The following is a 14,454-nucleotide window of genomic DNA, read 5'->3' as shown; positions in this document are numbered from 1 at the left end:
CAGGGAAATGTGAGTGCAGACCAAACCACAAGTGCATAACCCATCCCCATTCCACTTCATGAGCTCTGATAGAGGCCACTGCGGGCACGGTGAACGCAGTGCAGGTGTGGGCAGTGCTGATGGACCTCCTGCTGCACACACAGATGTGTGTGGGTGCACACACCCCTTCTGCTTTATTGTGTCCTACCTGCTGTGATTATTTCATTGAGACAAAGCCAGGTTTCTCGCAGGGAAGGGTGAGGTCTCCTATGGAGAAATTTGTGTATTCACACTTCTGAAGGGGTGTAGCACACCACACCCATCCCCATCACCCATAAGTTCCTCAGAAAATATAATTAGGTCCTTGTTACCTCAGATAACGAAGGCTTGGGATGCTGTTTCCACTCCTGGGAAGCATGGTGTGGGACTGCACTGAGGTGAATGACTGTGAGCAATTGTAGCTCTCACCTCCTAGCCTTCATGAAGGCCAACTAGTTTAGGTCACAAAACCACACCAAATTAGCCAAGAGCAAGCTAGCATGTCTTTGCTTCCCTTGGCCCAGGCTATCCCTTTCTGGCGCCACCCCTCATCCCTGTCTCCCTCATCCCTGTCTTCCTCATCCCCTCATCAAGCTTGATTTGAAACCAGACAACGTGACTGCTCATCCATGGTTGTGTGACCAGCCCTTACTGGGGTGATCTTTAAAGGATTTGGAGTATATACTGGTATTGGCATGAGCACAAGTGGTAGACCCAGGTAGATTGCTTGGTTTTATTGAAGAGAATGTGTCCCCAGAGAAGAGCCAGCTGTCTGGTGTTTTTCTACAATATGAACCACACCCTTGTGGATTTTGGCTAAACTGTGTGTTAGCCACGTTATAGCTGTTTTTCCTGGAGCTATGTAGCTGAATGAAATCACTGATAAATGTGTGTCTTTGGTGTCTATGGTTATGAAAGCCATTCTGAAATTCAGCACCAAGTGCCTTGATTCGTATGAAGTCTGCAGCTCACTCACACTTCCAGATCAACCTGCAAGGAGTAGTAGAAGTTTAAACCCAGTCTTTTTACCCAAATTCCTTTCACTCTCCCAAGTGGAGCCTTTCCTTCTAGGTCACGTGCTGTGAGCACTTCAGGTGACTCATGAAAACCATGTGCTGCGTTCATATGTATGAAGTGAATAACTACAGATAAAAATTAAAGTAATGTAAAACTTCACTTCGTTACATTTCCAGTTCATTCACAAACATAGGCATTAACTCCAGTCGGGAAGGGGGAGAGCTGAGGCTTTGTCATTCCTGTTTTATTGTTGTGGATTAGTGTTTCTTTTAAATGAAAACAGCCCCTTTGGGTTGCTTGCCTGGTTAGCCATGGCAGGAAGACAAACGATTTTTACAGTATCAGACATGCGGTTTCCTGTCTGTGTTTAACTTTGAGCAGAACATCACAGCCAGCTGGTCCATGGCTCCTCCAGACAACTAGATAATAGCCTGTAATAATTTTGCCTTTGGAATGACTGCCATCCAGATCTATTCTGTACATTGTTCTTGCGGGGTTTTTTTCTCTATGTTTCTTGCACAGCAGAACAAGAACTTTTTTGCAGTGGTTTTGCACATTCTAGTTTTAGAGAGCAAGATGAGAGCTCCTCTAAAAAAGCCTGATCAAACTGTGATTTTCATAAGTTATTAGCAGAAACAGAGATAAAAAGATTGCATTTTTTCACCTGTTGATCACAGCATTTCCTTTCAAGCTACTGTTATAAATTACTAGGGTTTTACATCTTCTTCCTGTATGCACAGTTACGACCCACCAGGTTTAGTTTGTTTCTGGTGTTTCTGAGGTGAGAATGAAAACCCTGGTTAAGGCAGCAAGTTCTAATTTCCACCAAAGGTTAGTCACTGAATTCCACTGATTCATAGCTGAGCTGTTATTGCTTATGGAAGAATTGGTTTATAGCGCTATTGGCTTGCATGAGTCTTGACTGTGAAGGGCAAACCTCCTGACTCCATTTTTAGACACAAGCACCTAAAGGTTTTGGGTATTGGAGGCGGTGTGACTCACTGAAGAGTGACTTTAGAAATGTTTGAAGTAGATGCATCAAAATCAAATGCCTGTTTATTGTATGGATTTTCATTTAAATTGCCAATCTGCAAGATAAGCAAGACACGGTCAAACACGTGCCTAAATATGCCTGTAGTTCTGCTGTGTCAGGGGGCTGACCCTGATTCAGGTCCCTAGCATTCCATGCCACAGGCAGCTGGTGGAAAATACTGAGTGCAAATCACTCCAAATAAAGTTCTGTAGTTCTTGGAGAAATAACATGCAGGAGACAGGTAACCATTGTAAATCTGACTACTCTGTGTTTATTTTTTAATCTCTCTCTTTTTTTTGCCAAACAAAATTGTGGGTGACTGGCAAGCAGCTTTCACCCATGCGGTGGAAAAATGCTTCTCACAGCAAATCTCAATGCCAGTGTTTTATAATTATTATTTATTCAAAAGTCTACTGTTAGTGTTACCAGAAGGCAAAGCCAGGGAGCAAAACCTCTGGAAAAGATTAACCAGAACTAGGGTAAAAGGCTAGAGGGTGGCTAGGTAGCAGACAGGGGCCTGGTCTTTCTGTTGTGGAAAAAATGAAAGCAGGACTAGACTATGAGGGCTTTCTGCACCATGATGTCTGGTTGTGTCTGGTGAATCTTCTGAATCTTGCTTTACCTTCTTCTGCTTTGATCTGCTGGGATGAATCAGGTCTGTCTGTAGTTGTTTGCACAGTCCCAGTCCTTCTGTGACGTTTGGGCAGCTTTGTTCCTCAGCTTTCCCTTCACCACACCTCCCAGCCATTAGCCAGTGCGAGCCTGACAGCTGCCTAACAAAGCTGGGCTTTATTAACAATCCCAAGTTCTTTGATTGAAGTAAACCTGGTTTACCCTAAAGGGACCCAGCAGTACCAAGTGCCCTTTCCAGCCCCACATCTAACCTGTTCTCCATGGACAGAAATGACAAGGATTGGGATGACAAAGATGGGATTCCTTCATGTTACTTGGGGCATGACCTACCTACCTGCTGTGCAATGGAACTCCTTCCTCTTGTGCAGCTCATTTAGGCACAGTCATTTATCAATATGCAAACCAGCAGTGGAGACTGCAAACAGGAAAACAAATCCTTTAAATACTGTTGCAAATATATATGCGGTTGTTATCCTGGGCATCAAATTCAAATCCAAGCAACAGTGCAGAGAACTCAAAAGCTGGAACCAGGATTTCAACAAAGTTCTGTTTTGTTTATAGTTGTTTCATCCTAATAACTGACACGGTGGTAGTTTTTAATCCTCACCTGTTTCTTGCCGTGCTATGCAGATCTCCATGCAGCTCTCAACCAAGGTATCTGTGGGATTTCTTAGGAAGATTGTGTTTAGTGCTCACCTACTGCAAGATGAAGTCATTATTTTGGGCATTCCCACCACACCCAGATATGGGAGAAACCTTTAGCAGCAACTCTGAACCATCCAGACAGTTGCCTTGAAATACCAAAACCTCAGTGATGGAGATGGCCGACAGGTCAACGAGAGTTTATGAGAATAATGAAGCTAATTGGGGAAGTGTGCCGAGGGAGGGAGGGTGTTGTGCTGCTTTTTAGCAGTTTTTTTTTAACTTCACATTGATCATGGTTTTACAGAGTTGGCTAATTGAGAGTGTAAGAGACATGTCTATCTGATTAATCAATTGTGGCTGAGTCATTTGCCTGAACAAATTACAGCTTGTGGATTTGCAGTGCTCCAAGTGCTGTGATTGCTCACTGTGTACAGTTGTTACCTGGGAGAGCTGGTGCTGCTCTGCTGCCTGAATCACCACAAGCATGCCTGTGTGAGCCTTGTCCTGTGCTAGACTGTAGGAAATATGGATAATGTTTCAAAATGTCCTTAACTTTGTACCTCTCATTTGTCTCTAACATGTTGATCCTGTCTTTTCCTTTCTTTCTTTCTTCTTCCTCTCCCTTACTAGAGTCAAAGTGTTAGTGATTTTACTTGACTGCATAGGAGGATCTCAGACTTAAGATCTGTGTGCAAACAGTCACCAGTCCATAAATACTTATGTGATGAGCTGTCCGGTGCTCAAGGAACATCAGAAGGGAGATGATTACAGCTGGACTGCTTCCAAGCGAATTTTAACAAAGGCTTTCATTAATCTCTCTTTCTGTTATCCAACTAACATGTTCAGAAGGTAACTGTCTTCCAGCTGCCCCATAAAAGAGGTCAGTAACATTACATAACATTGCACAGAGCCTCTCAGTGCTTGTATATTGGCTTTGTTCTCTGTGTTTCCTCTTAGGTATTTGCAGGCACTAGAGTCCCACCCAGTGCCTGCAGCTGTGTGTAACCAAAGGAGAGGCTGTGTAATGCTGAACATCTGATTCACTTAATGGGATAGAAAGGAAATAGAATGAAAAGAGGCTAAAGGAGCCAAAATTTTGTTTTGCTCTGTATTATTTATATTGTTTGCTTCTTAGGAAAATAACCATGCTCAGTTACAGATTTGTGTAAAAACAAACTAGGCAATGCTCTTCCAGTCTGGTTGGCATATTTGTTACAATTTGCATCACTTGAGAGCTTAATAAGTATGGGAATGTGGCCAACCTTTTATCAGGTTGTCATGGAAGAGACTTTAATAATTACAGACAGAAACAAACTGTAACTAACACTGGCAACATAATATTTTGGGAAAGGTTGGAGGGGTGAAACTCAGGCTGAGAATAAAAATAGTGGTTAATGTGTCGCATCTGTTGAAACATATTGAAACTGGAGAGATTGATTTGTTCCAGAAATCCACCAGCAAACAGCAGCAGACACCCAAGCTCTATAACTGAGCCATGTATCACAGAAACTCAGTCACATCATGTAAAGTTAAAATATGTTGGCTTTCATATTGCTGAGTAGGAAAGCTCAGCTAAAAAAGTCAAAGTGTGTGAGAGATGCCATGTACACACAGTGAAGGGACCTATTAGAATGGGAGAGATAAGAAGGGAATTAGTGGGGTGGAAGATTTTAAGCAAATGGGTGCTGTGCCAGCAAATCAAGGAATTATACTTTCTAGCTAGCAGTGGGGGAATAAAAGCAGCAACAAACTATTTGTTCTGTCTTAGAGCTTAAGAGTTTCTTAGACCTCCTGGGTGCTGAACAGCATCCTTGGCAATCAGTTGAAAAATGAAATCCTGCTTACAATAGATGAAATATCCATTAGGTCATTGCTGCCTAGCCTTTTTGCTGAAGTAAGCCACCCAGAGGCAATCAAGTTGCCTGCCTCCCACCCCTGTGACTAAGATGCAGCCATTCCCATCAGGTGACAGATGCATGTGCATGACTCTTCCAACACGTAACACATGTAACTGGGTCATGTAACTGGGGATTTTCCCTGGGCATTACAGAGAAGTCTTGAGTCCTGACCCCCTAGGTAGTTGTCTGCCAAGACCAAAGCTGCAGGTCTGCAGGGGAGGGCAGCAGTGGGTGTGCCACTGGTCTTCAAAATAGCTCATACTTACTACCTTTCAGGAAAGGACATAAGTGGTGAGACTTGGCAGTGACAGGCATTAAGTGCTCTGAGAACTGGGTCTGGTTTGCCAGCCATGTTGACTGCAGAGCAACATTTAGGTGGTCAAACACCCAAAAGAACAGATGAATGAGTGCCCATTTTTAACTAAACCCTTAGGGCACAAAGTGCTGGAACCTGCCCTTGGGTCACAGCAGCCCCGTGCAGTGCTGCAGGCTGAAGGAAGAGTGGCAGCAAAGCTGCCTGGAGGAAAAGGACCTGGGGGTGCTGGTCAGCAGTGGCTGAGCAGAGCTAGCAGTGAGAGCAGGTGGCCAAAGGGCCCATGGCATCCTGGCCCGTTTCAGAAAGAGCCAGCACAACCAGTGCAGTGATTATCCAGCACTGCTGAGGGCACGTGAAATCCCCTGGGCCCCTCGCTACAAGAAGGACAGTGAGGTGCCTGGAGGATGTCCAGAGAAGGGCAGCAAAGCTGGGGAAGGATCTGGAGCACAAGTCCTGTGAAGAGTGTCTGAGGGAGTAGGGATTGTCTAGCCAGGAGAATAGGAGGTTAAGGGGGAACCTTTTCTGGCTTTCTACTACTATCTGAAAGGAGGTTGCAGGAAGGTGGGAGTCAACCTCTTCCCCCAAGTAAGAAGCAAAGGAAGAAGAGGAAATGGCCTCAAGTTGTACAAAGGATGTTTAGATTGGATAGCTGGGGAAATTTCTTCACCAAAAGCGTTAAGCACTGGAACAGGTTCCCCAAGGAAGTGGTTGAATGAGCATCCCTGGAGGTATTTAAAAGATCTGTGGATGTGGCACTTAGAGACATGATTTAGTGGTAGACTTGGCAGTACTGGGTCTACAGTTGGACTTGATGATCTTAGAGGTCTTTTCCAACCTAAACAATTCCATGATTCTATAGCAGGCCAGGCAGACCTGCCAACTACTGGAGGTAGTGCCTCTCCAGGAGAGAGATCCTCTTTTGGATACCCTGGTAATATCCTTTTCAGACTAAAAAATGAAGACATACAGCTCAAGCACAACTTACTGGCCTTTGATAGACTTGGTTTACCTCGTCCAAAAAAAGATCCTGTCAAATACAGGAACTTGTTGAACAAATTCAACCTTCAGGAAAGTCTGCAAGAAATGCCAGGGTTTATTTTTTTACTGGATGGTAAGATAGAGCCCACTTTGTTTTTAAAATCTAGTAACCTCTCTCTCCTGCTATGACTTGGTTCAGCACAGAGCTGAGGGAGGGATGGAACTGATTTCCTGCACAGCAAAGCTATTAAATTAAAAAAAAAAAGTCATCTCCAGCAAGTAAGAAAAATTAAAATGTTTCCAAGAAGCTATCATGTTTTAAAAAAAGCAGGTTAATTTGAGGTGTGGCATTTGAATTTGATTATTACCAAGTATTTTGTTCAGGATTAACCACTTTCCTAAGGAAACACCCTCCACCCTGAGTAAAAAAGCTCCCCACCCCCCAGCTTCAAAGCCCCCAAAACAATGCCTGTAAAACTAGCAGAATTTTTTTTAATTTGTATCAACTTTCAGACCACTTTTTTCCTCAAGACAGCGGTTTCAGAAAAAAGTATAGGAGTGTTAGAAGCAGAGTTTCTGTTTTGAAAATCAGTATTTCCCACCAAAAAATGTTTTGCTGAAGATTTCCAAGCCATTTTAATTCTAAAAAGGCCAAAATCAGGAATGTACATGAAACACTGAGCTACAGAATTTCATTTCCACTTTAGGATTCTTCAATAGATATAAACGAAATTACTCCAAACAGCTGTTCAGAGTAAATCTCATTTCACTGAAAGTGAAGCATTTTGTGGAGCTAGTTTTCATCCAGGCAGTACTAAAGATATGGGCAGGCTTTTCCATATTTTGCTGCCTAGTGCCTTGCTCAGAAATCACTGCACATGCAAGGTTCAAACTCCCATTTTGTAAAAAGCTCTGCCTTGATTCAGAGCAGGTCTTGAACTTGCAGCTGCTGTACCTTGCCCATACCAGTCCACTCACTGCTGGGGATTCAGCACTCACATACATCTCTTGCCAAACTGCAACATTTGAACAGAAATTCTGTTCAGGCAAAAAGCATTTGAAAAGTGTTGGTTTTCATTCCAGTGTGGAATTCAAATCAAACTTTGAAACCTCAGAATTTCTACAAAATGGAGTTTTCCTCCAGTCAGCTCAAAGGGCTGCTTTGTGTCTTGGGATCTTGCAAAATAACTAGATCACAGTCCTGTGTCTGGGACCATGTTTTGTGACTTTGCATTTCTGGGAATTTTTAAGACACTGCACAAGCTTGCAATACATCAGTGTTGATATATTTAACTTGAGTTCTGCTAATATCAAATATATTCTTTCTCTGCTCTGTGGCTTTGACTAGCAGTTGAATAGGCAGCAGCTTTAGAGCTCACAGGAGCAGCAGACAGCAAGGAAATAGTTCTGTCAGTACTGGCTGGGCATTCTGCTGCCCTGCCATTCAGCTGTGTGTCCTCATTTCACTGCCATTGTTTTACTTATTCCTTCCAAAGTTCAGTGACACTACAGTTGTATCAAAGGCACGAAAACCAACCTAAAGAATTTGCAAGCTCTAGGGCTTTGAAGCTCCCTGACTGAACAGTGTTTCCATTTTCCTTGGCACCTGAGCCCTATTCCCTCAAGGCTTAGGTAGTGTTAAGGGTTATGCAGATGGTTTGTGCTTAGTTTAAACCACATACAGGAAGCTTTCTTTTAGCTCAACTTCTCCATTGTTATGCTATATTAATAGGCTCTTTTGAAGCTTAAGAAAGGACCGATCCACCCAAATAATAGTTGTGGGTGGGGAAAGTTATTTAGGAGCACGTTTGCAAAACATGAAAGGCTGTTTCATTTAACCATTTCCTTTCCTGCCTGTACAGCCATGTTTTGCTCATTCCAGTGCTCAGAAAGAGGAAGCTGCACTCCCATTTTTTAAATTACGGGGTTTCAGTCGTAGGTATTTATTTATAAGTGAACATATTTATTCTTAGATTCCTGTAGTCAAGCCATAATATGTTGGCTAGCAACTATGCAAACATACAGCTATGCTCTGAATTTTGATCCTGTCCTGATTTTGTACACAGATTTTGCAGAGAAGTACCCCATCCTTCGTTTGTGCTGGAATGGCAGATTTGATTCTGCTCATATCATCAGGCAAAATCAAAGGAAGTTCCCGAAATGACTTGCTTGGGACACACCTCAGTGCCACCAGCTCTTTGCTCTTGCTATCCCCTTTAATTCTCCTGTCAGGCAGCTTGGTTCCCTCCTAAGCTTAGAGTTCAGCCTTGTCAGTCCTGACACTCAGTTCTCCCTGGTGTCTGCTCATTCTTGCACTTCCCAAACATTGAGTGGGATTTGCCTAGTGTCTTAAACACTGAAAATTAGCAAGCCTTTGTCCCTGCTGCTTTAGGTGGGGTTGTGCAGCTGTATGCTTTTCACCCCCTGCTTCTCTGCTTCCTCCAAGCGACCCTGCCAAAGCGGATGTGTCACTTTGCAGCAGGGCTGCAGGATGATACAGTGCTCAGGGGGAAGTGGCCAAACTGCTCAGCTTCTGCTTTGATTAACTTTTTTTTACATTCTTTTTCAAGTAACATTTGCAACATTGACAGTTTTTTTCCCTCCTACCCAGAAATTCCCCTGCACCGCAAGCAGAGCTTTCTCTTGTGCAAAAAGAGGAAGAGCTGAAGGAGCTGAGAACTCTGCTGGAGAGTTCTCAGCTGTAGGGCAAAATAATACAGCCTGCTCTAGGACATTGTAGGAATGATTGGAGATCCTCACACAGTCCGTAACAGTAAATGAGCAGGGTGTGTTCTCCTCAGTTCGAGCTGAGCATGCACCCAGCTACCTCCAACTGCTTGGACTCAGGGGGAGCAATTTGAAAGACAACTAATACGTCTTTAAGGCTTTTGTCACTCATTTTGAAAGATATTTGTGTTTCAGATATCTGGTCTGCATGCTGCAGCTCTGTGGCAAAGAAAAATGACTTAAAAGGCCCTAAACAAACATTTTCATCCTTGTGAAAGGGTTCACCCTATGTTGTAGATGACATGTTACTCATTTCCAAGGGCAGAGTCTAGACTTAAGCATGCTTTTCTTTGGTCAAGAAAAAACACCAAAAAAAAACCAAAACCAGCAAAACAGAACCCCGAATATTCAATAAAATTACTTTCTCTGATTGTTACAGGTCGTAGTTGTGTCACGTAGTCGTGACCTGCTTGCAGTCAAAACTCCAAAACAGCCATCCCACAATTCAGTCAGTTCTCCTCCACCAGGGTGTTTCCCAAGTTCTTAATAAAGCAGATTTTCTAGAAGCAAAGAATGCACAAGGGAATAAGCAATGCAAATCTATTTACTGACAGTGACATTTGACTTTCTAAATATATTCCTCCCGTAAGAGCCATACAAACACTGCAGGTTTTTTCCCCTCTTCAGTATGTTTAAAAGCGGAAGAGTTGGCTTTAATCTCTGATGAACTTTTAGGTATTGTTTTGATTTAAAATCGAATCATTTTAAAATTTGCTAACATTTTTTTGTCAAGAGAAACTACTGGAGAACAAGGATTTGTGGTATGCATAGGTCTGGAAGGAGGGATTGCCTTAAGTTCTTTTGCATAAATAAAGGAAATATATTTTTGTAGGTACTGCTAGTGCATGTCATTGACCTGTGCTAGGCTGGGAATGACAGTGCTGGAAAGGCACTTCTTCTTCCTTGAAACCCTATGAGAGGCTAGGATTTAATTACTTACTTGCATCTGGTTGATGAACCTTTTAAACAGAGGAAGCACATCCTGTTTCAGGATGCAAGCCTTTTTCCAAATAAAAAGAATATACTTTTCAGATGTCCTATCACCTGCCTTTGAACAGCTGATGGCTCCTGCTAATTGCCAGCTGGGTTTACAATGGAATAGTGATTACAAGTGAAATTGGAGGGTCAGAGGTACTGCTTGTTCTAATTGCAGACTTTTTACCCTTATCCGTTTTAGCATTGCTCACCTTTGTTTTGAAAGGCACAGAGTATGGGAAACAGAGACTTGTGGCTCATTAGTTAGTGACAGCTTCCCTTCAGAGCTTATTAAACTTTTCCTTTTTGTATTGACTTATTTGGCCTGGTGCACAGAGCCTGAGTCAATGACGTGGCTGTAAGCATCCGCCAGAGCATCATGCTGCCACCACAAGCCACTTGCTTAACTGCAGCTGCAGCTTCATTTGTTTCAGTCCATTCAGGTTAGGCTCCCAGGACTTTTTCCTACCAATTCCCTCCCTCATGCAAAGATGATACAGTACATTTTATCTGACTCAAAGGAAGAAAGAGACTAAGAGAGTAAATTTCCATTTGTTCGATCAAATCAGTTTCAGATATAAACTCTGGCCCTCCTTTAATCTCTTCTTGAAACAAAACTTCCCTTTTAAACTGGTTGTCTTCCCTAAGAAATACTGAACTAGAAGGTAGTTTTTAGAGGTGACAGGGCAGCTCTTACCTGTAGGATAATAATCTAATAATCTCTACTCTTCCCAGAACACATCCCTATTCTCTAGAATAGGTCCCTGTTGTTCTTCTATTCCTTATATATTCCACCTAAAAATATGTTGGTGTGTGCAGTGCACCAGGTATGGAGTTTGGAGTGAACGTCTTCTTTACAGCAGAAAACCAGTGTACAGCCAGCAAGGAACTCATAGAGGAAGTTTTCCAATACATAAATCCATATAGAAGTACCTGGAGAGTGGTGGTGGTGACTGTTCTGAGCCTGTTTACATGCAGGTGTTTGAATTAGTTCTAGCAACATTCATATACATCAAAGCATGAGAATGAGTTCTGGTTTTTGGGGTCTGTATGGAAGCATACATATTAGTGCCTAAATATTTTTGTATAGTGTGTGAACAGACTTCCTGAAGATGGCTTTGCAGGGATCCTACTAAAATATACTGGATCTGGAGTAATAACTGGGCAAGTGGGAGTTCACAGGCTTCATTGTCTGTTTGTTTATAAAAAAATTAATCTGTTCTAGTAATTAGTGGTTAAAGGAGCAGTTCTGTCAAGAATACATTGATAAAGTACAGGAGACTTTGGCTATTGTATTCAGGAAAGTGAAGATTTCATCCATTATGTATTAAAAGCCTGAGAGAAGAACAAAGCTACTAAATTACATTAGGTTCTTACTTGTTCACTTCTGGCTTTTTATAAAGTAAGCAGACAGGGAAGTCCTGGTAAGCAGAGGCCTACATACAAAACAACATTTTGAAGCAAGTAAGCAGTGGCAATTTTTATTATTTGCTGTTAGTGGAGAAGATAATGTATTGCATTCTGGATGAAAATTATAATTATTGACAGCCTTCTGTACATATCAAACTATGATATAACTTCATGCATGCCCTCCTTCTGTTCTTTACAGATGACCCCCATAAGCCAGAGGAGAAAGATGAAATTTCCAAAGTCACAATCATAAGTCTTGTCCCGTTACTGGTGATTTCTGTTGCTGTGATTGTTATCTTTTATGCCTACCGCACTCACAAGAAGAGGAAACTCAGCAAGGCATGGGAGAAGAATGTTAAGCCCAAGAAACATAAGGACTGCAGTGATGGCTGTGCCATTATGTTAGATGACGACCGCTCAGACATCAGCTCCACATGTGCCAACAACATCAACCACAACACAGAGCTGCTGCCCATTGAGTTGGACGTTGTTGTTGGCAAAGGAAGGTTTGCTGAAGTGTATAAAGCCAAATTGAAGCAAAACACATCAGAACAGTATGAAACTGTGGCAGTCAAGATTTTCTCCTATGAAGAATATGCTTCCTGGAAAACTGAGAAAGACATATTTTCAGATGTAAACCTCAAGCACGAGAACATACTCCAGTTCTTGACAGCAGAGGAGCGTAAGACAGACCTTGGCAAACAGTATTGGTTGATCACTGCCTTCCATGCTAAAGGAAACTTGCAGGAATACCTCACACGGCACATTATCAGCTGGGAGGACCTCTGGAAACTTGGCGGGTCCTTGGCCCGAGGGATTGCCCATCTGCACAGTGATCACACACCCTGTGGGCGTCCCAAAACACCTATCGTACACAGAGACCTCAAGAGTTCCAACATCCTGGTGAAAAATGATTTAACCTGCTGTCTCTGTGACTTTGGGTTATCCCTGAGGCTGGACCCTTCCCTGTCTGTGGATGACTTGGCTAACAGTGGGCAGGTAAGTTAGAAGGTTGAAAGGGGGGTGGGTAATGTACCAGTTGGTCTGTTGGTTCCTGGGCTGAAAAGATGAGAAAAGCTTCTATGGCAACTTTGACTTAAAATGATTTAAAATTAATGTTAATGTGTTTATAAACAAAGAGGCTCTAAACATTAAAGCAACAACTACAGGAGTGCAATGTAGGTTTTGTTATGATTGGAGACCTGCACGTGTGTGCGATGCAACCATCCTCTCACTTATACCGAGCATGTATGAGCTTGTTAGCAACTGTTCATGGTGCTGCTGCAAAGCACACACACAAATACAGCAAGGATCTGCTTCATGTTGTGAGGTTTGGACACAGTTTTCATGCCTGATGGCATTACACTTCTGTGTGACTTGACCCAGTCCTGGTCTACCCCAGCATATGTGAAGTCAGTCTTGAGTCCTCAAAAGCTGTAAGCACGTAACTACTGATAGATATTATTTTAAAATGAAAAAAAAGAGACCTCTCTAATGAATGGTACATTCTCCACATGTAAGCAAATACGAGGATGTCAAATAAGAATATTTGCCCTGTTGTGATTTTTCAACTAAGGAGCATGGATAATACTCATCTACTTGACAGGAATGCTTATGAACGTGTTGAAGACTACATACATCTCTGAATATTTTCTCTTTTAATGAAAACTCCCACAGTATAAATTCAGGCCATTTGTTAACTTAATTCCTAATAGTTTTATTATACATATATTTGTGTATTTTTATATTTATATTTTTATACATAGGTCACTCAAATCTTGTCCATTTAAACTGACTTTTACCTCACACGGAACTAATAGTTTAGCTAAGAACATTTTCAGGGACGGATCTTCAGTCTGTGGTGTTCTGTTGAGTTCACAGGAGTTTTACTGTTGTTTATCAAATGCAGATATGCCTTTGGAAATCTCCTTATTGAAAAGCAGCTGTCCTGATCTCATTTTTAGAAGATCTGTTAACCAGAGCCAGGAGTGAATGTTAATTAGTAGAGCCACATTTAAAATGCTACAAACACCACTCTGTTACATATAATTTCTCTCCCGCATGCCAGATCTTTTTAGAGTTCAAGGAAGTCATACCAGATTGTCAGTTATAGGACTGGTCCCATTTGAAGCAAGACAAGGATGCTGAAATTCATCAACCACAGACACTTTGCTTAAAGCAGACCCTTATTGCAAGCTGATTTCTCTGGCATTATTACTCAGAGTCACTTGGAAGAAGGAGGATTCTGCCACTTCCACAGATGACACCAACACTGATGATGAAGTACAGGACTGCCCAGATCAAGTTATGGCTTTGGTGTTGGTGTCCTTGGGCACTGATGTTGAGGCTGACTGTTTTATTTTGTTTAGCTTGAGTGAATCTGTTTGGGGATGACCCAGCTGATGTCATTCTTCTCTGTGACAAGGAGTATGAGTCAATTGATTTGACTCCAAACTCTGCCTTGTTCTTTTTGGGCACATAAAAGCAATCCACTTTAATTCCCCAACACGCCAGCTTCAGTGCTGTAGCTTTTATTAAAGAAGTCTTGCATCAAGATTTGCTTTATGCATAATTTCTAAAATTTACCCTTTGACTCAAACCCTTGCCACCAGGAGACTCAATTTTATAACTTGCATAATGGAGCTGACACAATTTTTAATTCAAGAAAAACTCAAGCTTTTGATGAAATAAATAAGAGTATAAGTATTTAACTGTTTTTCTGGTCATCCTTAGACACTGATATT

General features: G+C 42.1%; 1 protein-coding gene across 1 annotated transcript in view; it reads left to right on the top strand.

Moving 5' to 3' along the window:
• The window catches only part of TGFBR2 (transforming growth factor beta receptor 2), a 60,943-nt gene that overhangs the window by 30,252 nt on the left and 16,237 nt on the right, over positions 1–14,454 (top strand). The window contains exon 5 of the mRNA XM_084207602.1: positions 11,910–12,709. Coding sequence (XP_084063728.1) covers positions 11,910–12,709 — 800 coding nt within the window. The remainder of the gene's footprint in view (positions 1–11,909; positions 12,710–14,454) is intronic.

This window comes from Fringilla coelebs (assembly GCF_963513975.1).
Source record: "Fringilla coelebs genome assembly, chromosome: 1".
Taxonomy (NCBI): Eukaryota; Metazoa; Chordata; class Aves; order Passeriformes; family Fringillidae; genus Fringilla; species Fringilla coelebs.
The sequence above is the reverse complement of the archived record's forward strand: the minus strand, read 5'-3'. Positions and strand labels throughout refer to the sequence as shown.